The sequence below is a fragment of the Nannobrachium achirus genome, assembly GCF_963921795.1.
Source record: "Nannobrachium achirus genome assembly, chromosome: 19".
Taxonomy (NCBI): domain Eukaryota; kingdom Metazoa; phylum Chordata; class Actinopteri; order Myctophiformes; family Myctophidae; genus Nannobrachium; species Nannobrachium achirus.
Genome location: NC_137826.1, coordinates 16,141,038 through 16,167,663, shown reverse-complemented (window position 1 = coordinate 16,167,663; position 26,626 = coordinate 16,141,038). Strand labels below are relative to the sequence as shown.

The following is a 26,626-nucleotide window of genomic DNA, read 5'->3' as shown; positions in this document are numbered from 1 at the left end:
ATGGGAGAATAGTTTTTGACAGTGTCACCCATTTTTGGACAGTTCCCGAATACTGGTTCTCAGAAATGTACCCTCTTTGAAAGCTGTCTGGGTTATGATTTAGAGGTTGAAGACCTTGATGTGCCGTCTTGTCAGCAAGGTCCCTTAGTTGGACAAAACCCTGTCAAAACTGAGTACTAAATACTCTGCATGAAAGCACTCTGTACAATTTTGCTGTACCAATGTCCTGTCACAGCGAACACACTTTAATGGAGATGTACAGTATGTGTTACAGCACAAGACACAAGGGCAAATTAGAATGGATGTACTGCATATTAACAATGCTACAGTACTATACATCCACTATACCTATGTAATAAGGTTGAATGTGTTTCAGCATTAGAACATTTTACTGAGACTCTTCTTGAACATCATTAAAGTGACAGATCAAGCCGAGGTTGGGCCATCAGGGTGTCCATAAGTGTTGTGTGTAAAATGTCAGGCGTGTACAGTGTACACAGCCATCCGCGATAGTGAGGTGTCTGTGTTGGTTGCTCACTAAACCCTTAAAGTGTAGGCACCATGAAATTTGCCTTGTAAAACTGTTGACACATGTCTCTAAAGGTCCCCCTAAGTATTTTTAACATATATTTGAGTCATATTAGTTTGGAAATATATAGTTACATTTGAGGTTTATAAATTAATAAGACCAACTGGGGCCATTTTGGGAAATAACTTCGGAAATAAAGTTGTCGCGTGAAAATGACGTAAACAAGAAACTCTCTCCTGCCCTCTTGTCTCGGTGAAATGCAAGCTGGACACGCCCCCCTTGCTGTTTCCTTGTCAGCACGGCTGCACGGACTGACAGCGCAGCGGTGGAAGAAGTACTCATATTTTGTACTCAAGTAAAAGTATCAACAAGTAACAGTATCGATACTACAATGTAGAAATAAACCGTTACAAGAAAATGTCTGTCACGCACTGTGAGCTTGTAGATCGGCTAATTTCAAATGGCCGATGTATATATAGTAATTAATGAATGGTTTGTAATAATAATTAAACAAAGTATTTTTAATAACTTTTTTTTAAAATAACTGCAGAGGAGTAAAAGTAGCCTACAATGATTTATTTTGAGATGAAGTGGAGTAGAAATAAAAGTACTGAAATGTAAAACACTCCAATAAAGTAAAAATACCTCAAAATTGTAGGGCCCTACGTAAGTACAGTATCTGAGTAAATGTAGCGTACTTAGTTACCGACTGCAGGCGAGCCGATTAGAAGAAGGCTATCTCCACCTCAAAGTACAATCAATACTTGAGTAAATGTAGGCTACTTAGTTACTTTAGCGGGCGAGCGGCTCTCATCCACTCACAATGATGACAAGCCTCGGTACAAAGTGCTTGGTTTAGTACTTGAGTAAATGTTGGCTACTTATACTTTACACACGAGTCCCGAGCGTAGATGCGAGCGCAAGCCTCGGCCAAAGTGCTTGGTTTAATGTTTTATTTTAACTCTATCTTCTAATTATTATTCACTTATCCTCACAAATAGTCGCCCTGTCCGGCTGTCCCCTATTTATCTTATTTTGTCATGATGATTTGTCCCAGAAACGGCCCGGGAAAGAAAAGCTCCATAAAAATCACCGAGTCACAATGGCTTGTTCATCCCGCACATGAACCTCTCATCGCGGCATGAACAGCGAACAGCAGCCGCTATCCACAAAGCCTGGAGCGAAGTCAAGACCCCCCCCCCCCGACTGTAGACTTGTGCGAGCTGCATGTGCTTCAGCATGAATACAGCGAAATCAGTCCCATCAATTACGAAACATAACACAACGTGTGATAGCATACATATCGTTGGTCATCGTAAAAAAACAGGAAAAAACCTCCATAACCAAACACCGAGTCCCCTCTCCTCTGTTAGTTCTACCCACGGATGAGCCCGGCCGCTGGGCCGGGCAGAGCTCCAGTAGCCGCTCTAGCAAGCCTGGAGCGAGTCAAGACACGCCCCTCGCGACTGCAAGCACTTGTTTTCAATATGAATATAGCGAAATCAGTCACGTAAATTAATAAAATAATATACGAGGGGACAGAATTCAGATCGTTGGTCATGGTCATTAACAATGTTATGTATTTATCTTTATTATTAAAGTATACAATAGCGTAATTCCCACAGCCTTTTCCCATCCACTTAACACTGGGTCACGTGAGCGTGTCCCACAGATGACGCACTGTTTTGGCTCGTCACATTCCGAGGCGGCTGGGCGGTGCCTCGGGAGTTGGGACCTCCTTCTTCCTACAGCTCCCAATATTAACCCTTTCAGGGTATAGTTGCATTGGCAAATATATTCACAACTATGTCACTGTTCTATTGACACAAAGTAGTGCCCGTTATGTTACCCTTCCTTTAAGAACAATCGCGTCTCCCGTTGATATAACGGAGGTGTAGCACTCTTGTTGGCTTTTTAACCTTGTTCAGCCTGCATGAGCAAATTATTATTTCCTTCTCTTCTGCTTCTGACGCAGGAACAAGCTTAGATAAGCCACAGCCGGTGCCTGTAGCACATTTGAACTATAATACCATATTCTCAAATTCCTATCCCGAGCAGATACTACACCACATTAGAGTAAAAATGCTCCTTTTTCCCCGTTCCCAATGCTGCTTCAGCTGCCGGTTCTTTCAAGACTGCAGACTTATTTGCTCACAGGCACACAACACGCCAGGCGTCTGTGCAGTGTGTGTACACAATGTCTGGCAGTCAGTTTGGTGTGGGGGGCAAATCCTTGTTGTTCTTGCTTTTGTTTTGTTATTACTGTACACCAAACCTTTCCCTGTCGGCCAGGTGGTTGCTATACTGTATAATTAAAGATTAAAATAGACTTTTGAAAGTCCAACAGAATAATGGACTAATGGACTGGAATAAGCCAGTAAATGTGAAAGAAAGTGTGGCCTAAAATTAAAATGATGTTGCCATGCGACACATTGTTAGCTTTTCGCTACTTCTGTGACACTCTAGCGATACAAATTTTTCATTAAAATATAAACTTATTCCTGATACTTATGCATGATTAATACATCAGGGACGATATCAAGACATGGAGGTACGTAATTAGTTTAAAACTGCCATTCATTTTACACTTTAGAGTCCTTTACTGATTTAATCAATTAGAATTAAATATAATATTGTAATGTTTTCTACCTTTTAAGTTGGGACCATTCCTTCCAATGATATTAATTTACAGTTTAGTGTTTAACACTTCAAAATACACTTCCGGTCTTGTTCTCAATGAAACGTGTTACTCAAAAGATATACAGTACTGATAATGGCTGGGTTTCCCAAAGCGATTTTAGCCCTTCGTAGCTCACGCATGGTCGTAGAGACCTAGCCCTGACCGTTTAGAGCGGGCAGAGCGACTTGACTTATTTAGCCCCCTACAACTACAGCAACATTCAGATTTCACAAACAAAGTGCTTAATAAAGTCTCTGTACAAAATTCCCCATAGCCTTAATTCATTTAGTGTAGGCATGCTTCAGACAGCCTCAGAGGACCCAGGCTTCTATTTGGACCAGGCATCTGTTTGGGCACTGCTAAAGAGGACCCCAAATTGTTTACATGCATGAGTAGGCTACAGCTTCACACAAAGATATGCACCTAGGAATGTGTTCTTGACGAAATGAGTTGTTTTGTCTATACAGTGCAATGAACAGTTCACTGTGTCAGAATGTATCTGTGTGTGATTTAAAAAGTTTGTTTTTGTAACTGTATCTGGCTAGCTAAACTTCAGTGGCTAAGCTAACAGGACCTAGCCTATTAAGCCTAACCTGTGTGTGAGTGCATGCTACTGTAGGTCTAAGCTAACACAGGTGTCCATGGCTCATTTTAGTAAGATGATATCCTTGTTTGCTATGTTATTAAGTGGTACTACTATTGTTCATTGTCTCCATATCCTTATGTTATTATTTTGTATTTTCAGATACCATTCATCACAGTGTATGTTTGTCTGCCAACTACAACTTTATATAAAACCCTTAAACTGCCATTAAGGTTCATCTTTGAATGCTCTGTGGTGGGCATCACCTCAACCTCTCAGAATATACAGTCCTCCTCTTCGAAAGCTATACATTCTCACAGTCTCACACCTGTCTAAATACGGTTTTCTGGTTTCCCATGTATTTCCGGACCCATTTTTGCACATCTCAGTGTCCAGCCTTGCGAATAGCCAGGCTTACTCATCTGCGAAGACAAATTCCTGGTGACAATATGAGGCAGGGACAGTTCTAGGAGGTGGTTTCATAGTGCGGTGTTCCTGCAAACGTATTCCCCTGATCTACGTCTCCTGCTCCGTCGGTTGCACTCGCAATAAACAATATACAAACAAAAACATTGATTCAGGCGATGTTACACCGATTAAGAGCGAGTTGAGAGCTACAATCTATTTTAGTTTTTTTGCTGGGGAATTTAAATAGACACATGACGCAACTTCCGTTAAACGCTGCACTTCCGCGAGAAATCTTGTAACCAAGCGGAAGTCATATTGTGCCCAGGGTGCCATAGATGGCGGTTGGTGTGCATGGGGAACACCAGGTAATACAAGGAAACACAGAAAACGATCGGATAAAAAGGCTTCTTATTAAAGAACACAGAGGATCCGGGTAATTATAGAATGCCGTACCGTATTTAGAAAGGTGTGAGACTTTATTAAGAACTTTGTTTGTGAAATCTGAATGTTCCAGTAGTTGTAGGGGGCTGAATAAGTCGCTCTGCCCGAACCCATGTATGACCTCTACGACCATGCGTGTGCTAAGAATTGCTAAAATCGTTTCGAGATGCACCGTTAGATAATTGCTTACTTAGCACACCAACAACATAACTGCAATGGCCCGATTTGGATTTCGGCTTGGGACATTTTCTGCCACTTCTCTGCCTTTGCTTTCCTGTCTCTGTTCACTGTCTTGACTAAAGAAAGAAAGCCAAAGGAGCCAAACAAATACCATTTAAAACAATGTTACAAACAGTCTATTTGATGTTGAAAATCTGTGCGCAGAATGTTTTGTTTCATAGAGCACACATTGATCAGTAACTCAGCGGGAGCCCAGTTGAGCACCTTTTATGCTCTAAGGCCTGTGTAGAACAGGCCAAAAGAGACATTTTATGTCTCCCCAGGAGCCAAACTAGTGAAAATAGCTGCCTGAAAGCTCACAAAGCGTTGCGAGCTTAGCCTGGTTCCAGACCATAGACCCCGCCCACTCCACTGTCATGCTTCAGTCTGATCAGGCAAGCTTGTAGCACTGCTGCTACTTCTTTCTTTTTCTTTTTTACTTTTACTTTTTTTTATCCAAACAGTTATTATTATTATATATATATATTTTTATCTGTTGATATAATAAAACATTTAGGAAATTAAAAAGGGATATTTACGATCCATGTCTTGGAACCACTGGTGCAGAACATGCCCTGGCTGCAACTGCAAGTACCGTAGCTGTGTGACCCTTGAGGCTGAAGTTATTGTTGGAGCCCTTCATCTGTGTGGGAGGCACTCTGTGATGCTGGTTTGAACATGGCTTGGGTACAAAGAAACGTGCTTTAGGCTGCTTCATGACCAGTGGGTTAACATCGCTGTTGGACGTTTTAAAGTTCATTGTGGCTCTCGGAATGTTACTACCACCGGTAATAATGTTCACACAGCGCCGCTTGCCCAAAATGTGTTCTGGGAAATCCTATGGGATTTTAACAAATCCTAAATGCAATAAATACATTTTAGGGCTTTTGGCAGGGCATGAGTTGAAGCTGAGATTAAAAACTGACAGACAGACAGACTGATATATATTTATTGATCCCAGAAGAGAAATTTTGTCACCATGGCAGTTTCAGCAGTCATTCATAAGAAAAAAAAAACAGACAGACACAACACAGCAGAATGATAAAAGACACAAGAACTAGAGTCACATTTGTCATTAGTCCGTGGAAACAAGAGTCACAACAACTAGATGACGTTGGCCATTCAACCATCGACCGGTCGGAACGCCTGTTGATGGAACGACCACATATTGCTGGACCCATTCAGATGGTGTTACTGAAGATAAGCACAGAAAAAAGGGGGTGGGGGTATGGTGTATGTTTTGTTATTGTAGTTGTTCTGTGTGGTGTACAGTACATTTCATGCAAATATTGTAATCCACCAAACCTCCTAAACCTAAAATACAAATGTAATAGTTTTACCTGGTAGGGACTACTTTATTTCCTGATTTTCCTGGCAGCATTAATCCTCTCCACAAATAAAGGCCTTTTTGTAGCTCGGTTAATTTCAGCTTTTAGTGGTGTGCGGTCACTTTTAGATAGGGGTGTAACAATATAGTAACTGTATCGAAATATCGTTTTTAACTTAGAAAATCGAAGTATATCGAAATGAAAACAGCTAAAATCGAATCGTATCGTTTTATTTTGTATCGTATCGAATCGGCAATGCAAAGAATCGATTGTATCGATACTACCTTCTTGTGCATTGTATTTAGCATTTTTAAGAAGAAAAAATTTAAAGGAGGGGTTTAATTACTTACTAATCCTTTCCATATAGCTACACTGGTCTATGGATATGTGTGTAATCTCTGGGTTCATGTCAAGGTGCGGGTTTGTCAATATACAATGTCCATGTATTTGGCAGATAATCACTGTGTTTACTTATTTATATCCATAATAATACATGTTTCCCTTAAAAACCTGCACTATCCACACCTTTCACACAGATTTAATTTCTTTGCTAAAAAGTTACTATATCGATTTTAAATCATTGAATCGAATCGTATCGTATCGCCATGAATTAACCAATATCGTCCATGTATCGTATCGTCAACCATGTATCGTGATATGTATCGAATCACTATTAAAATGTATCGTTACACCCCTACTTTTAGAATTGACGCCGAAATACATTTCAAGTGTTTCCATAATATAGGGAAAACATAGTAGAGTCTCGTCTTGTGGGTCGTAGCCATTGGCCATAAGGGGTGTACAATATGTCATCACTCTATATTTATGTATAAGGGTTGTGCAGTATGAGGGCAATGTGGGTAGTGCAATATGTTGTCATTGTCAGCAGGTGTATTATGTGTATAGTTTTGTGATACTGATATCATCACTGTGTCAGTGTTATTTTTTTCAGCAAATGTTGATTTAGTCTTAGTCTTTTGAATAACACACCATTTATTCTTAGTCCTGTCTTAGTCTTCTGAAATAGTTTTAGTCTAGTTTAGTATTAGTCGACTAAATATCAAAATATTTTTGTCTTAGTCTTTTGGGATTAGTCTTGGTCTTTCAGTCTTTGTCTTTTAGGCTAAATATAACCACATCACTCTGAACAAGTCATTGTCTTCTACTGCCTGTTACTTGGTCAAAATAAACTATACGTACATAAAAGATGTATTTGGCTTTAATTTCATACATTACCACATACCAGTGTTAATTTTTACAGCCATTAGTCTTTGTAACGACCCTCAAAATGAGGCCTAGGGGCCAGGTCAGTACATATTATCACACCCAAACCGATTTGCAAAAACAGATAGAATTTATTACAAAATGTCTGTCAGGTTTAGGAGTGTTATACATTCTTTATACAATGTATCAAAACAATAGTAGCAAAATATATATATCGGTAGTTGGCAGTCCGTATCTAGAATAAATATATAATAATACCACCAGTAAGACTCCCTAATCGGGAGATAAGCGACCGTTGGTCGCTTATCTCCACAAATAGGCCAAAAGTTTGTTTTACCAATTATCAAGACATACGGGCAGTTGACAGTTTGCCATGGTTACTCATTGAAGTTGAATCTCCATATATGGAGATAACCTACGCATCACACTAAGTCTGACCTCACCAGCCCATATTTGGGCATGAGCAACTTATGTCTCCATATATGGAGATATGATGACATCACACAGTCCTCAGCCGATGATGTGGCGTGATGTCATACAATACACAAACGAGCCCTACAGTATAAAGGGGCAATTCTTGCCAGGAAAGAAGCATTTCTTCGACTCAGACCTTATCGCCAGGGTTGGCTTATAGCAGCTGTCGGTAGGACCATATATGGATTCTGTTAGTGTGGATCTCCTAACAGGGCATCATCTGGGATACAATCCCTTTTATGCCCATATATGGAGATCCCTAACAGAATCCCTTTCATGCCCATATATGGAGATCCCTAACAGAATCCCTTTTATGCCCATATATGGAGATCCCTAACAGCATCCCTTTTATGCCCATATATGGAGATCACTAACAGCTAACAGAATCCCTTTTATGCCCATATATGGAGATCCCTAACAGAATCCCTTTTATGCCCATATATGGAGATCCCTAACAGAATCCCTTTTATGCCCATATATGGAGATCCCTAACAGAATCCCTTTTATGCCCATATATGGAGATCCCTAACAGAATCTAGAATTCTAGCAGTGAATATCATGGTACAGGGCCGGCTGCAGGATGAAATGACTAAGGGGGCTTTTGAAAATTGTGAGGGGGCACATACTTTTTATATAGGCTAGTAATAATGAACATTCTTTTTATTATCTATAATACCTACAACAGATGCCAGTTTTATAATGATAAAATATAATAATAATAATATTCAGCCAATATTTGTGTTGTTTTTGATATTTTCTTGACTTTACATATATAAACTGAGGGGGCACAACTTGCAACTGAGGGTGCAATGCCCCCCCAGGCCCCCCTGTAGCGCCGGGCCTGTCATGGTATGTCATCTTCTAGAAACCACTTCCAGAAACCAATCTCAGTCTGGGCCTCAGTTTGAAAATCTATTGAGAGTTTAAGACAGGCTGACCTACAGTATTTGTTCTGAAACTTTCTTTGGTTGGCTTTTCTTTTTTCCTTCTTTTTTTGCAACATGACATCATGCCCATGAAGCTCACAGCGAGCGAGATTTTAGATCTGCTATAGAAAATAAAGGATTTGGTTGTTTGAAAGTTTTCCCTTAACTCTTATACTGCTTTGGACGTTCCCGTTCGCCCCAATTCTCGAGGTCGCGCCGCGCCAATACGGCCGTTCGTTCGTTTACCTTGTTGATGTCCATAAGCTGATGAGGGGTCGCGCCGCCGTGTACTGTAATCACATCGTCCGCAGTGATGGTCTTAAAAATCCATTATGCGTTAACATCAACGGAGACCAATTCTCTTCCGTGTTGATTTTCTCTGGCCCTGAGGCTCTGTGGCCAGAGAGTGCTCTCAATGTATGGCAAGCGAGACCGGCCAAATTCACATTAATTCTTGCATGACGCCGCCCTCTGCTGCCTGGTCTGCGAAAGTGCAGACCAGGCACTTAAAAAAAAAAAATGTCTATCTATCTACTATAACGTCGCAGAGGTAAGCCGCTTTTTGATGGCACCAGACCCAATAAATAAATAAATAATCTGGCAGTGAAAAAGTTAATAGGGTCACCGGGGCCTGTCAAAACATAATTTGCGACACATTGTGACTGTGAGCATGAGATTGGCTATCTCCACTACTTAAATGTTTTAAGGATAAAATCAATGAATCAGTCAGTAATTCATTTGCATATATCAATTATTTGCCATATCTGTGCAATTTTTCTTTACAAAGCCTAAATGGGTTAACAGAAATGTAATTTTTATTTGTTCAAAAGTTGAATGCCAAAAGGACAATTAATTTGTTAATCGCAATTATTTTTGTGAGAATGAATAATCAAGTTATTAAAATGTCATGATTGTGACAGCCCTATCTTCTGTTTTTGAATACCTAAATTAAAAAGCATTTGTTTTAGTGAAAATGTGCCCCCAAAAAACGGGAGGTTAATGTGGTTAAAGGAAAAATATTTGTACACAAAAATAAACATTCCCCCCCCCCCCCCCCCCCTCTATGACAGACGTCAAACAGGTAGTTGTCTTTGATGCTTTCATTGATTAAAGAGATCACTAACGAGGACTTGACACTTTTATGGCCCAAACAATTACCTTTGTGCACAACCCCTTTGAAGTTCAAAGGGAGCAATTAAGAGCTCTGGCTGAGTTCCCCCTGACAAAAATGTCCCTCCACTGTTTCTGTTGACATTTAATGTCAACATAAAGAATGGAACAGAACAGAAATACAGCCAGGGGATTTGTCTTTCTGCAAGGAAACACTCCAACAAAATAATATAGTTACTGATGAAGGGAAATTACTGCTAAAATGTATATATACATTTTTAATAGTCTTAAAGTTACATATAATTCCTTTAAATATTAGATCGGTAACCTATTTCATCTTCCTTCCATCCCTACCAGATGCAATGTGGACAGCAAGGTGTCACGCGTGGCGTGGTTGAACCGGACCACCATTCTGTTTGCGGGCAACGAGAAGTGGTCCCTGGACCCCCGCGTGGTGCTGATGGAGAACACGGCGGTGACGGAGTACAGCATCATGATCCAGAATGTGGACGTCCACGACGAAGGACCCTACGTCTGCTCCATCCTCACAAACAAGAAACCCAAGTCCTCAAAAGTACATCTCATCGTTCAAGGTAAACACAACGGAAATGAATGTGCTCACCCCCTCTATCCAAGGGTGTCGCGCCAAATTCTGGGCCCTGGGTAACAAGGATTCACTGCGGGCCCCCCATGAATGTTCTTCATAGTGGGAGGGGGTTTAACCCATTTAGACTGGGAACGCATTATTTTGTGCTTTGAATATTGAAAAATAGCAGATATACAAGCTCACAACGCGGCACCGAGTGCCGCGTTGCGAGCTTGTAGATCTGCTATTTTTTTTTAAATATTGCATATTTCATTATATTCATATATATTTTTTTAAAACCTATGTATCTATGTCAGTGGTGCTCAAACTTTTTCATGTGAAGGACCCCCAAAATGATATGTATTTGGCCACGGACCCCCATATTTAGTTCCAGGGACCACGCAGAAGCAAAATATGAGTTACAAATGTTCGCTTAAAAAATACATATACTATTCAAAGATTTCCACACATTTTCACGACTTTTCAAAAATAGCAGATCTACAAGCTCGCAGCGCTTCACTCGGTGCTGCGCTGTGAATAGATCTGTGTAGATCTGCTATTTTTCAATAGCTAACCTATAAAATAATGAAGGCCCCTCCACCTTGGGCCCTAGTAACTCAGTCCCACTCCCCCCCCCCCCCCCCCCCCCTTGTGATGCCCCTGCACCCCTCTATCTCTGCACAGCAAACATCATCATTTTTCAGTGCAGTGATTCTCAACCTGTGGGCAGGGGCCCACTAGTGGGCTATGAGGGTATTGCAAATGGGCCCCCAACTAATTGGTAGAACACTACAATTTTTATGATAATATAACATTTAATAATTTATTTTTTCTTTCATTTCTGTTTTTGAGCGGTGGCACACCGTCTCCTATGCTTGACTGCGTGTGTAGGTAACTTTGTATGTCCCTTTGTCTGTTTGCCTGTAGCATGAGCTGCAGTACCGCTGGGTGACTAGTGGCGCTGTTGAGCAGCCCATGCAGGCGCGCGCACACACACACACACACACACACACACACACACACACACACACACACACACACACACACACACACACACTTTTAGTCCCTACAGGGGAGGGGATCCACCGCTCACTTCAAACTGGGTTTGATTTTTCTTTTCACTGTGAAAGTTTCATTGATCCGACCCGAAACACAAATAAATGTGCATTCTGAGCTTGTAGATCTGCTATTTTTGAACAGCAATTATAAAATAATGGTTAAAGTGGTTAAAATCTAAAGTGGCACAGATGCCTTCCAGGTCTTAACACCTGACAAATAAAAGCAATATTGAATAATTGTAGGAGATTCCTTGTGTTGAATCATAGGACTACACTGCCACTGAAGAAAGAAATGTAATCACACTAACCTGAAGGTCAGCTGATTGCGCCAATAGAGATTTGAAACCACAGAGGCTTATTGTCTTGCCTTATTGAAAGAAAACGTAAGCAACTTCATACAAACATAAGTTCAGGTAGTACAAACTATTAACCTTTATGCATTTATGCTGTAATCCTAATTATAGAACGTGGTAATAAAATTATCTGAAAAACACTGCGGTCACTAATCAGCTCAGCGGAAGAAACGCGCCAACACGTGTCCTTCATGAACAAATCGGTGACGCTGAGACCTCATTGAAAACTGTAATTAACGTGGAGCATTTCTGTCACGCGATATGGTTCATAATGATGTGTTATTAACTCATTACTGAGGCTCAGATGAAGGTGCTTTATACAGGACATTTTTAATCAAGCCCAGGGTGTTATATCTTAGCATTTGCTATGGATAGACATTCAATTAGATTTTCCTCAGCACTTTATCTGTCCTTTCGTCTGACCCTCTGCAACCTCATGAATTACCTGGTTGCTGCTAGCTCATATTTCAAACTGAAAAGGAGCCACAATATTCTTCTTGCTTATAAAGTTTAATTCAGTAAGGGCGCCCACCGGTCCAGGCGCATACCACATAGGCTCGGACAGTGTGTCGCTGGTTCGATTCCCGATCCCGACCAAGTTTGCTGCGTGTCACTCCCCATCTCTCTCCCCATTATCAATAAAGGCATAAAAGTTCAATAACATTTCTTTAAAAGAAAAAAAGTTTAATTCAGTCTTATTATGAGAACATTTGCTGAGCTATGAGCTCACACTGCTCACACGTCGTGAGGATGTAGATTGGCTATTTCCGATGTGCAAGACCATCATAGGACAATTAAAGTATCAATTAGACCCACAGCTTGTTCTTATGATACACCAAGAAAACGAAAAGGTGCTTATTCTATGGAAAGCGGTTTCTTAGAGTTCACCTGCTAAAATTGTCAGATTGCCTCACATTTAACAACAGTCTTGCGTAGGCAGGGATCAGAGGTACTGTATAGAATACAATAAAATGACCTGCACTCATATACCCGCAGATTGCCTCATATAAAATGTGACCGCAAACCACTGCCCAGGTATTACCACCTCTTTTAAACGTGTTGTAATATTTCATTTAGCGCTGAGACATAAAATGCACCTACAGTATAAGGAAGCATTATAAGTGCATGCTACATCAATTTAGCACACTGCCTTGTTCACCACCCACTGGGCTATTTATGCATAGTTAGAAATGATCAGTATGGCTATTATGCAGCTATTTGTGCGATGAAAATCTATCATTGTTTCTAATCTGTTGGTGTAAGACCAGCCTCATTGTTAACAGTAGCGTATTATGTGGGGAAGATAATCAAGGCCTCAATTTAAGGCCATACTCTAAGAATGATACTTCAAAACATTTAGATGGAGTGTGTCACCAGTCTCACGAGAAAGGAGAATAAATCATTTCTCCTCTAAGGCCTCTCTGGCCTATTGCTATTAATGCTTGAACCAAATTGCTTGATGAAAGTGTCAGTAATAGAGTGGACAATTTATTTAGGGTTTGCAACAGGCTATTATTATGTTTACAGCAAGTATTTGAGGTCGGAAAAAACATACAATAGTGTAACAAATATGTCACCCAGGATGGAACAGCTTTCATGGTGGCATGATGTACAGTTTGTGTCTGTCTGATTGTACATACAGTACACGAGTTCAAATACAGTGAGCATAAAGTCATGTAAATTACATTGCCTCTCCGCTCGTTTGTTGAGCGGATATTCCCTCTCTTGGTGGGAGGTTGCATACATTTATGTCACTCTCAAATGCGAGCGGTGCCCGAGTACAGTATAGAATCCCACCTTAATGGCCATGAAATATTAATTCCATGGGGATGTTAGTGTTCCTCTGGTCCCCATAGACTCCCCCAAGCCCTCTTCTCTCTAGCACCACTGAAATGGAGATCCGAGTTGAACCTGAACACAGGGAAGGACTCTGGAGGCTAGCATCAATCAGCCCAGTGACCTTGTCAAGTGATACCCGCAGGAATATAGGGCATCTGCTTCCATGGTGACTGCACAGAAAAACCAGACCGTCTGCAGTTAAGCAACAGTGCCAGAAAGAATACCATCCGAGGAATGCGTTGTAATGCATAGCCTATAGACTAATGCTGTGGTTATTATTGTAGAAGTTGTACCAAGGACCCAATCGATACCAGCATGAAGTGGTAGTTAAACTGACTCAGATTAAGCCTGCTTTGCAATGCTTGCTTTTTTTCTTTGGCTCGTGAAAGTAGCGAAATCTTAGGGTCATAATGACATCTACTTTACTTCATAACATTCACGCTTATTTTCAACAGCTGGGATTCCAATACCTGGTACTAGCAAACGTAATAATAGCTGTTGACTTTATGTGGTATCTATTTATCAATTTAGAAACATGGGATTGTTGATTTACTGTAATAAGTGATTTACTGTAATAAGATAGTGTGTATCTCTATCTATAACACCTGACACTGTGGTTCTATGGGTTTGTCTGTGGTTCTATGGGTTTGGCGCTCTGACATTATGCTCTGACGTCACTGTGATGTCAGGGGAACCACTCTTTGAACAGAATGGGTTTGCCGCTCTGACATCATGCTCTGGCTTCACTGTGATGTCACACTAACATAATCCCTTTTATGCCCATATATGGAGTTCCCTAATGTCATCAATATTAAGCCCTTATCTAACAGGACTTCATATGGGAATGCCCATGGAGGCCACATCAGCCACATACCACTGGATTTAGACTGCAATCAAATCTAGCCTGAATCTGATTTAGTTCTCAAAATCTTTTGGCCCGACTGTTCACTCTGCATTTGTAAGTGACACAGATCTGATCTGTGTGTTCAGACTGATTTTAACAACTTTAACCCAAAGTGCCTTGCGTCCACATATCTGCTTTGGTTACCATGGTAACAACGTAGGCGTCATGACTTTTCTCTCTTTATGTGTTTTTACATTTTTAAATTTTCCTCTGACATTGCAGTTAGGACCAGCTTGTGAACCCATTTCTTGCCATGCTGTGAGATATGTCTTCATATATTGCCTTAATTGTTCCTGTACATTTCTCATGTACTGAGGCATCCCCCCAAAGTGCTAGAAGGTGTTGAATTTCTCTGTCTGTCCACTGAATGCTGCTCGCCATTTCTTCTGTAGTGTAAAACTTATGCAGAACTGTTTTATTTTCATTACACCCATGCGCTCTTGTAAATCAAAATGCAATTCTCGCGCTCTGTAATGACACCAGTGGCGCTCCGGTTGCGCTGCAAGTGACTTTTTGGACATTTGTTTCATTTGTGACTTGGCTCGTTAGATCAGGTTTATGCATCCAGACTGAGAAACATTTTTAGAAATCAGATTTGAATCAGATTTGAAACCACCTCTGGATGTGGTTTGTAAAAATCAGATTTCATGTGACCTGCATGTGACCTGTCTGCATTTAGACTATTTTAAACAAATCAGATTCCACTTTTGATGTGGCACAGATCTGATTTGGGTGGCAGTGTAAATGAGGCCTAACAGAATCCATATATAGCCAAGACAGCCCATATCTGTGTGGCTGGTTCTACAGACAGGGATCTCCATGTATGGGCATAAAAGGGTATGATGTCAGATGTCAGACATCATAGGACTTTCACATAACGAATAACTGAGTAAGCATGTTTGGGCTCTCACAGCCATCTCCACATACAGTACATGGATCTCCATATATGGGTAACTGGTCCGATATACATCACTGGCCAAGAATTGGTGCGACCTCGGTCGCATGTTGCCCTGAGGAGTCTTACTAGTAGGACTATTGTGAAACGGCTGCATTTCAACTACTCTAACCTTACCCTCTTTGCAACTTAAACCCTAGTCTATTGTCACCATTCTGGGGGTGAGAATTCAATTGAGTATTTTAGGGAAAAAGGAGGGCGTCTAGTATATTTAAAGCTGGGGGACTCCAGTCAACTAAGTGCTGGAGGGTTCATGTGGTTAACTCAAACGTATTTTAAAATGTTGTGACTCTGAAGTTAAATCTGAACCGAATCTTGAATGTTGGCAACTGAGTTACAGTAGCTGTTTGGCAGTCTGACAAGTATTTAAATACATAATGAACACTTGAATAATTTATTCCCGGGTCATTAACCCTACATGAACTCTCTTCTCTCCCACACAGTCTTTAACTTCTTGCACATGGCAGAGTAAGCTTCGATTTTTGTCTGCAGTGTTTTCTTTTGTTACATTGAAATGGTTGCTGTGTGCAACTTATTAGGGAACTTAACAGTTTAGAATCTGTTAAGTTAAGAGAAACTCTGAAACTGTATGCTAAAACAGTGGTTCTCAAAGGTGTGTGTGTGTGTGGGGGGGGGGGGGGGGTTCCAGGGATCCCCAGTTAAATTATTGAATATAGCATAAAAATCTGTTTAACCCTATACATTGGATATTTCAAAATAGCCGATACAAGCTCATATCGCTTTGCGATGCGACGCGTAGTGAGCTCGTAGATCGGCTTATTGATATATAAGAACAGCACACCCACTTCACCAGCACCCACCATCCACCCTCCTGCCCACATTATTCCCACCCAATTACACTGTGGTGTATGCACTCTAACATCATTGGGGTTAATTTAACTCGGAGTGTACAAATGGTATCATTTTGTGCTCCCTCACAGTTGAATTAACTCTTGTTACTGTGCATGGTGTGCACGCCCAACCCTCAAAATGAGACATGCATTCTGCACATGAGTTTGCAATTAATATATCGTCGTTGTCGGGTGAAAACCTTGTATATCCAAAACCGTTCGTTTTGCATTATCATTTAAAAAAATATTTCAACTAGTGAAAACAGCCGATCTACAAGCACACAACGCCTCGCACTGCGAGGCGTTGTGTGCTTGTAGATCGGCTGTTTTCACTACTTTTGTGCGACGGCCTTGTATGATGAAGCAGGGCTTTACATTGGGAAAGAACGTACAAATTAGAAACTTGGAGATACAAGGTTTCTGCCCGACAGTGACGATATGTACTGTAACCCGTTGTGCGGTTTTGACTGGATTTTGACTGGATTTGCCAGTAAGGCCCTTGAATTTGATGCCCTCGGCAAGAGAGGGTATCAGAGAGAGTATAAATTTGGCTTTATTCTCTTGGGATGCATTGAGAGTAGTTGTGGATTCCATTGCCACTCTTGCAAGCACAGAAGGCCAGAAGCAGCAAGCAGTAAAGAAAATGTCCTGACCGGTCGGTGGCAGTAATAAATAACATTATATTGTGGGTCAAACCCTCTGAACTAGCCCTTTTTAAAAGAGAAGAGAAGCTTGGCATGGTAGCATAGTAAGAACATATTTGACAGAAATTGAACCATAATATTTCATTCATAGTTTTTCAAATCATTCAAGTGTTTCAGTGTAAAATGAAATACTGTACTGTATGTACACTGTTTTAAAAAGATAGAAAAAGGTTTCCTGCACAGAACAGTCAGTATATCACTTGACTTGTATTTTCTACTTATGTGAACGAGTAAGCTTAAAAAAGTTACTGTACTTTTAGTCCCTTGAATATTGCACTTACTGAGCATAGTGAAATTGTGTAATTATAGTGGTGCACTTGATTACAACGTTAAAGCTAACAGGGAAAATAAGGCTATTATTATCTAAAGACTTAGCTGATCTAACAAAGTAATTTGATTTCAGCTATCGTGGTATCAACACTGTCATTACAAGGGACTCACTGGTTCATTAATTCAGTGAAAACAAATGGTATTTGGATGTACCATTCCACATGGTTAATTTGTAATAGACAAGGGGGTAAAGAGCATGCTTATCCCATGCATGTGCCATTAGGGGCTATTCATGCCTGGTGAACATAATTTGCCATTTGCCACAATTTCAGGAGTTGGGAAGATTATTGTTTCCGCCAGGCCGGACGGCTGAAAGCCAGAGACTATTTTCGCCCTGTCCGTCCACATGTTGGACTAGCCTTGCATAGCCAGACAATATCACTGTGTGGATATTAGTCTGGTTCTTCTCAGTGTTATTTTTTTAAGGGGCGGTTACAAAAAGATTCAAACAGACTTTTTAGACCAGATTGGACCTACAGCCAATCAGAGTAGCGCAAAGGTGATACACCCGCCCTGCATTTGCATACTGGGCCCTGGTTGGTGTCAGTGTTATTTTTCCCCCCAAGGGGCGGTTACAAAACGATTCAAAACTACAACCAATGCATTTGCATACTTGGCCCTGGTTGTTTTCTCATGACCTAAAGCCCGCCCTACATTTGCATACTGGGCCCTGGTTGGTTTCTCATGACCTAAAGCCCGCCCTACATTTGCATACTGGGCCCTGGTTGGTTTCTCATGACCTAAAGCCCGCCCTACATTTGCATACTGGGCCCTGGTTGGTTTCTCATGACCTAAAGCCCGCCCTACATTTGCATACTGGGCCCTGGTTGGTTTCTCATGACTTGTGGAATGCTCTAACGCTCACTATAAAAAATGCAGAGTCAATTGAAGGTTTTAAGAACTTGTTAAAAACACACTTGTTTCGTCAGGATTTTGTTTCATGAAGTTTTATTGTGCATGCCCTTTGTTTGTTTGTTTTGTTTATTTTATTCTTGTATTACTTCTATGTGCCTTATTTTAACTTGATTGTGTATATACCTTTGTACACCACTTTGTAACCTTTTTTCGAAAGGTGCTTTATAAATAAAATGTACTCACTCACTTACTTGCTTACTTACTTACTTACTTACTTACTTGTGAGCCGTGAAATATTTGAATAACTGAGCGGGGCCAGACCTAATCTGCCAAGGGCAATTTGTCTTTGCAATGGCAGATTTGTCTGGCTACACGAGGTTAGTGCTGGACCAGTCGGCGTAAAATATTGCACGCCCACTCCCTTTCAAATCAGCCTCATTGTGGCATTATAACACCCACATCACGTTTTCGCCTATAACTCTTGAACTGAACAATAATAATAATTAAAAAAAAAGATCATAACACCACTCCCACATAGGCCCTGACCATTTGTGCCAGACCAGATTTTCCACCACTTTTAGCTACTACTCCTACAATTCTTGTCCCAAAATCACACAACTCAGTACACATGATCTCTAGAGTCATCAAGTGATCAAGATGTATCAGTCAGATCCTTCAGATTCCATTCCATTTGGCTATGACTGCCTGTCAAAGATTTGTGGGCACTGGATATATATTTTATATGAGATACTTCAATGGTTTCCAGTGGAAATAAGCTTAGTCTTTTCATGGATCTCCATTTAGTAGACCTTGTACCAGTGAACTGTACCGTCATGAAACTGTACCTTTTCCTATGCAAACTTCTAATAAAGTCTTCAATCAATCAATCAATCAATCAATCAATCAATCAATCAATCAATCAAAAATGGATAGGCAACTCGCCCTAGCGGAGACCTGCGCTCCAAGGAGTACACTTTTCTAATTATATATGAAGCAACTTTCTAAATCATTATGCTGATAAAAATAAAACGATTCAGGGCAGTTATTTAATATTTTAACATAATTGCATAATAATTACAAATTAAAAGGTCAGATTATTAGGGATCAATTAGTACTACTTTGAGAGAGAGAGAGAGAGAGAGAGAGAGAGAGAGAGAGAGAGGCTCTGCAATTTGACACAAGACAAGCAAGTGCAATCTGACAAGTCTTATAACAATTTACAATTTACACAATTTGTGATCAGCTAATTTTACTTGACAACCAAGTGGTGAATTTTACTATTTTATTTCCTCCAGAATGTAAACCCTCCGGTACTAAACCTGAATTGAGAATTATGCATTGTCTGCATAGTTATACAGGCAAATTACACTTTTCTGTTTTGTATTTTTTTGTTTTTGTTTTACAAAAATCTGATCATGAATAAATTAGTATTTGTTGGCCTTTCCTGCAAGTGTGCAGCCCTGCAATGATCGTGCAGTTTCTTTTGCTGGGTAAAGGGCTTTGCACACAGGACCATTGCGTTTCTTTCCGTTTGCTGCATGATTAAAACGCATTGGATTTGGTGTGCAATTAAGGCTGGAGTCATAAAACAGGAGTCATAAAAGGAGTGATGAGCTTTTACCGCATGTGACAAGACGCACAAATCGAACTGGGTTCGATCGGGGGGGGGGGGGGGCGGCGCAGAGAACAGAGAATCATTGCTTTCTTTAAAAAATGAAATTGTCAGTTTTTTCCGTAAAAAAAAAAAAAACACGTCTGTGTGCGCAAAGCCCTTTAGTGTTAGGACTTCAGAAGCAGTCAAGCAACATTTCCCTTCCCTAGGTAATGCCATCATGACTGGCATTCATGATCCTTGCCCCGTTTCTCTGTAAGAGCACACAAGTACAGATTTTCAGGAAATCATTTGATCCATTCATTGGCAGAGACCCATGTTTTACCCTCACGAGAAGTCTGGTGTTATGACATGCCTAGCACGTCTGTCTCATGCATGTCTGTCACACCCTCATGTGTGAACTTGCTAGCTAGGTTCCATTGATAGGCTGTTTAATGGGTTAGGTCCTTCCATCTGCCTTTGGCCCACACAATTTACATTTAGGCATTTAGTAGACGCTTTTAATCCAAAGCGACTTACAAGAAGCAGGTAATACATCAATATAATAAGCAAGCTAATATGTCAGTACATCAACAAAAATACAACAAATGCACAGGAATATCAATCTAGAATATCGACAGTATCATAGGTAGACCACGCACCTAATCAGTACAAAAAAGAAAAACCTTTCTAAAACCTAAAAATGCTATCTAGCTTCATGTGTGGTCATCGAGGGAAGGGGAGTGTTACAGTAGTGCTATGGGTTTAGGTGGAGTCTGAAGAGGTGAGTTTTCAGTCGACAGCGGAAGCTAGGGAGTGAGTCTGTAGTTCTGAGTGCGACAGGGAGTTTATTCCACAGTTTGGAGGCCAGGAGGGCAAATTGTCGAGTGGATTTTTGTCCTGGGGTTTTTAGCGAGGGTTCTGTCAGCATCCCTGTGTTGGCTGATCTGAGTGAACGGGTGGGGTTGTAGGGGTTGATCAGGTTTTGGAGGTATGGAGGAGCCGTACCTCTGGCTGCTTTGAAGGTCAGCATCAGTGTTTTGTATTCAGTGTGGGCCGCAACCGGGAGCCAGTGGAGCTAGCGGAGAAGGGGGGAGACATGTGAGAATGTTGTTTGGTTGAAGACCAGTCATGCCGCGGCATTTTGGATCAGTTGGAGAGGCTTAAGTGCACATGCCGTGATATGTCCTATAATCTCCTGTGCCGACAGGAGACGGGTCCTGTCACTCAAACACGGGGGCAGGTACCTCCGCCCGTGTGGTATAAAAGTACCTGAGTGACACATCATTTCCTCTTTGCTTCTGCATGACACCGCCAGAAGGCGCTGTTCCCGGGGCACCCGGTGGCCTACTGGTCTAAGCGCATACCATATAGGCGTCGCCGGTTCAATTCCCGATCCGGACGACATTTGCCGCATGTCTCTCCCCATCTGTCCCCCCGTTTCCTGTCAGCCTACTGTACTATCCAATAAAGGCATAAAAGCCCAAAAAACAAATATTTAAAAGGATCCCTGGCTAATACGACAAATATGCCTTAATACATTATAATTGTCCTCTATAACTACAATGTAAAATTAAAAACACCTTAAATATTGTATTTCTTCTAGAAATAGCTAATCTTTCACTCAATAGGGGAAATGCCTGTCGCAAGTTGATGATGTCATAAATGTCATGTGTGGTCTATCCCTATGGAATTTATGGCATGCATGTGCAAACAGATACATTTGAAATATTGATTTGATGCTCATATTAACCATAGGAAGTATTACATTTGTTTTTATTTGCACATGCATGCCATAAATTCTATAGGGATAGATCACACATTACATTTATGACATCATCAACTTGCGACAGGCATTTCCCCTATTGAGTGAAAGATGAGCTATTTCTAGAAGAAATAAAATAAGTAAGGTGTTTTAAATTTTACATTGTAGTTATATAGGACAATTATAATGTATTAAGGCATATTTGTCGTATTAGCCAGGGATCCCTGTAAAAAAAAAGAAGGCGCTGTTCCCAAACGTATAAAACCGGTGTTATATACATAACCCCTAGTTTTAGAATAAAGGTGACAATTATTGTCCCTGCTTGAATGATTGCATATTTTTAACATGTAAAACACAGAACACAAAAAGGATCGTTGCCCTAACTTTATAAGTCTTTACTTCTTCCAATCCTAGCTAACAGGGAAGACGCAGTGAGTTGAGCATTTTGTTAATCCGTTTAGCCTCCCCAGCAGTAGTGGCACACACTGACAACACAGGGCTAGACCACGGGGAGCATCCGCATTAGCAACACTTCTCAAATTAGACTTGGTAAGGAACATTATGATTCATATGTCCATTTCAGGGCAACCATTTGGGGAGAGAATGTTACAGCATACATGTACCCCATCTCTTGAAAATAACGCCACAGAGTAGATAGATTGTGATATGTAAAAGGGCAAGAGAAATTCAATTCAATTATATAACACTGTAAATGGACTACAGAATTATCCCCTTTAGTTTCGTCAAGTGTAATGATGTGGCTCTGTGTTTTTGTGATTAGAACCCCAGCCTTCTCTGCTATAGGGAAAATAAAGAGAAAGCATTGGCCCTTTCAAATTCAATGCACATTGGTCTAATAAGCTTCAGGCCTCATTATAGAGCAGAGGGAAGCTACTCCTCTTTCCACAAAGTGCAAGTAATGAGGCATTTGAAATATTCCACAACATTAGGATAACTGAAATTGGAGAGCAAGCCCTATAAACTTTACTTGTGTAACATATTAAAAGTGTTCCTTCATTCTTGAGGCTGGGTGGGTATTTCACATTACATTTCTCACCTACTGAGCTTCATGGGTATTTGACCTGAAAGATGCTGCGTTCATTTGCCTTTACGTAATGGCAGTATTTACAATACAAGCACATGCCTGATTGTTATTGCACCTTTATTGGTTTTCATCCAATGGCAAACATAACCTTTCAAATGCAGTATTCCATAACATTTGTTTACTATTAATTGTCTGCACCTCTCTATGGTTGAATTGCACCCGAGGCTACCCTGGCACAGTGCCGTAATGTGTATTTGCCAATTAGCCATTACAATTGGACAATAATGGGTTCATCTGATGCATAATTTCAAAAGTAAGCAAGCCTTGTTGGAGCTGATGTGGCTCATTGCTAAGGAGATTATCGGCTGTCTCTGAGGCATGAAGCAGCTTACCGTAAGCATACAGTATACCCCTCTGCACGGGAAGCCGGTCCATTACAGGGGCTTACCCCAAATCTATCTTTTAAACATTGAATGCCAAGCAGAGAAACACCAGCTCCCATATTTTAAGGCTTTGACATGAGTCAGTCAAGGATGGAACTCAGAAGCTCCCAGTGACACGGACCACTAAGAAGGGCTGCACAATTAAGATGATAACCCCAATTACACTGCTTAATATTCTAATCACGATTATTTACCATTTTCTTATTGCCTTTATTACTTGTTGTGCTTAACGGTACCATATCGTTGTTGTCGCGTGGAAATGTCCAAAACCATTCGTTTTGTATTTATCATATTAAACTAGGGGGGCACGGTGGCACGGTCATAGCGCTTGTCGCCTCACCGGGTGAGAAAAATGCACACAATACTGCACAACGGCTCCCATCGCGAGGTGTTGTGTGCGTGTAGATCTGCTATGCAGTGGTGTGTTCTAGACTTTTTTTGAGGGCATACTATAATCTATGATCCGCGGCTATTCGTGTGGCCAGGGCATACGCCAGTGCATAATGCCTATCAAATACGCTACTTTGAAAGGTTCACAGGGGCAAAAAATGTCATCACAGCATATGCCGTAGGCTATACCCGCGTTACAGGTAGAACACAGCACTGCTTCTATGATCTGCGACAGTCTTGTATGATGAAGCAGGGCTGTACTTAACGAAAAAAAAGTGCAAAAAAAAAACCCCCGACAGTGACAATATAACACATTAAATCTTCCCTGTTGGGCAGAAACCTTGATCCATATTTGATCTGTTTGTTTTTTTATACAGTAATAATGCCCTATTTTACATTTAGTCATTTGACAGTGTTGTGAAAAACATTATGAAAGTAGCCCAGTGACACATTGTGAGTTTAGAAATGACATTTTCGCTATTATTGAAAAAATGCTGCTATGGATTCCTCCCACACAAAAAGACGTGTATGTTAGGGACATACTCCTACCAGCACCTTTGACAAAAGCACTGGCCTTGGAGCCGGGGCTGGTTCTCAGAAGCCAGAGAATGGCTGTCCCAGGCCGTCCTTGTAAATAAGAATTTGTTCTGGACTGACTTGCCTGAACACATACTTTTGCTTTTGAAAGTGCCAAGTAGTCTGTAGAGTCTGACCAACAGCTTTTAGACACAGTCCAACATACAGTACAGGAATGTGCTGTGCATACAGTATATTGCAGCAGCTGTGTGTCGCAAATTAAGGAATCCATGCTCAAGACAATAATTCATGATAGGGTATCCCTATTTCTACATGCTGTACTGTATACAGTTAGCACGCACGCGCGCACGCACACACGCACGCACGCACACAATGTTTTATAGTCCAGTTTATGAAATTGTGCTTGGCTGAAATAAGAGTTTTGTCCACATAATATGGCATTATAATACAGCCTGTGGAAGTGGGCCTGATTTTCATGCAATCGGCAATTGATGCAACAATCAGCCTGTCATGACATGGGCTGTCTGTTATCAGCTAACATTGTGAGACATGCAGTAAATGTAGTGTGCAGCTTCCACTTCATCAGGCCCTTCAACAAGGTCTGCTAAATAAAAGATTCATGAGGAAATGATGCTTGACATCCAATACATAATGACGTGTCAAGGCTGAAACCGCAAATATAAGGAAACCTCCTTACTTTAAATGTATAAGCTGCAGTAACATAGCGATTCAATGCATGAGCATTGCATGAGCAATTGTTAGTTGGCCTTTTGTTTTTCAATCTTTTTTATTTAGACTTCCAAGGTCCAATTGAAAGGATGGATCTATGGACAATCAAACATGTGAACATTTTTAGATAGGCTAAGATGTAGGTTTTATTGGTTTTCTTGGGTGTCCTGTATTTTAGGTCAGTAATAAGCCTTTTTTTAAGATTTGTTTTGGGGCTTTTATGCCTTTGATAGGACAGTAGATTGACAGGAAACAGGGAGAGAGATGGGGAGCGACACGCAGTAAAGACCGTCAGGATCGGGACCCGAACCCCCGACACGCCGCCAGGCACCAGAGCCCATGTGGTACTGTACGTGTCTGGACTGCGACCGCGGTTTTCCCGGTGAACCTGAGTGGGGGCTGATTGGCAAGGAGGGTCGCGAGCTCCCTACATCACATCTGATAAAGGAAATCATTAAATGGAAAACATTAAATTAACTTCTGAAAACACTAGCCTACTAGTAAAACTAGTGGAACCGCGATCTTGCCACACGTGGATAATTGTGGTTGTAAACAATAACACAGACAATATAAATTCTTATTAGTCTAGTAGTGGGAAGAAGGGGTTATCATCATGGCCCCAAATAACTTTTAAATATCTTGCAATTGGCGACAGTCTCTTACGAAATCGGCAAGAATAAGAGTGCCTCTCATCATTTTATATCATGGGCGGGTTCCTCATCTAGGCATTTTTGCAAAATGGAAAGCCCAGTAGCATACAAAGCTATTCCTAAAATAGATGATATACGTTTACTTTTCCAAATATGCTTCTTAACGTGTGCATATTACACTATTAATCAAGAGAATCAATAATGTTAGCTTACTGTCATGAAACTGTACCCTTTCCTATGGAATACTTCTAATAAATACGTCAAGCTCGCGACCCTCCTTGCCCATCAGCCCCCACCGTTGCGCTCAATTTCACTGGAAAAATACGGTCGCGCCTGGACCGGTAGGCCAGCGGGCGCCCCTAATTAGACTTTTTTACTGTTGTTTTCCGCCTCTATTTGTACCCTTTTGGTAATGTTTATATGAGGTCTTTTTGTATTGTTCCTTGTTTTTTGTATTGGGGACTATTTACACAACATTGTACCGCATGTGTGTGTTCATTCATTGTCTGCAAGTCCCGATAGTCCAGAGAAAGTCCATTATGTAGGTCGCGAGAATATCCATCGTGCACGATCGGACCCCAACCATGCATCGTGCGTGTTTACGTTGTCCACAGATACGTTGTGCTAAATAAATAAATAAAAACTTTGAAAAACGGACCATCCGTTCAAGAACTGGGCCCTGTGTTGTATAAACAGAGTGAATGGAACCATCCCATGGCTCGGACGAAATCTTCTTCCGGTTGCCGGTTACCATGGTAATAGTGCAGCGATCAAATGGGTCCGTGAAGAAACCGTTCCGAGAGGTTTAGTTCCGCTTTTTGATAAAAATTTAAAAAAAGGATATTAATTTAACACTTATTAAATTCTCTGGATTATCGGGCCTGGCAGGGAGCTACATAGACAGGGTTATTTTTGGCAGGGACTGTAATAATATGCGCAGTCCCTCTCAAATAAACGTTTACATAAATACTTAGCCAATCGTTTTTAGTGGGTTTTTTGCTCCCTCAAACACGGACAGTTGTGTAAGTTGGATCCACGGTGGATGGAGCCCCTAGAATCCATGATGGTGTCGTTACTTAAATACATCTGAAATAAGTAGGCCTATTGGAGACATACTTC

The 26,626-nt window shown here is 40.9% G+C and overlaps 1 protein-coding gene across 1 annotated transcript in view; it reads left to right on the top strand.

Annotated features, from left to right (window-relative positions):
* The window catches only part of opcml (opioid binding protein/cell adhesion molecule-like), a gene marked incomplete at both ends in the record, with an annotated part of 202,497 nt that overhangs the window by 91,035 nt on the left and 84,836 nt on the right, over positions 1 to 26,626 (top strand). The window contains one exon of the mRNA XM_080748559.1: positions 10,280 to 10,515. Within this exon, the coding sequence (XP_080604685.1) occupies positions 10,280 to 10,515 (236 nt within the window). The remainder of the gene's footprint in view (positions 1 to 10,279; positions 10,516 to 26,626) is intronic.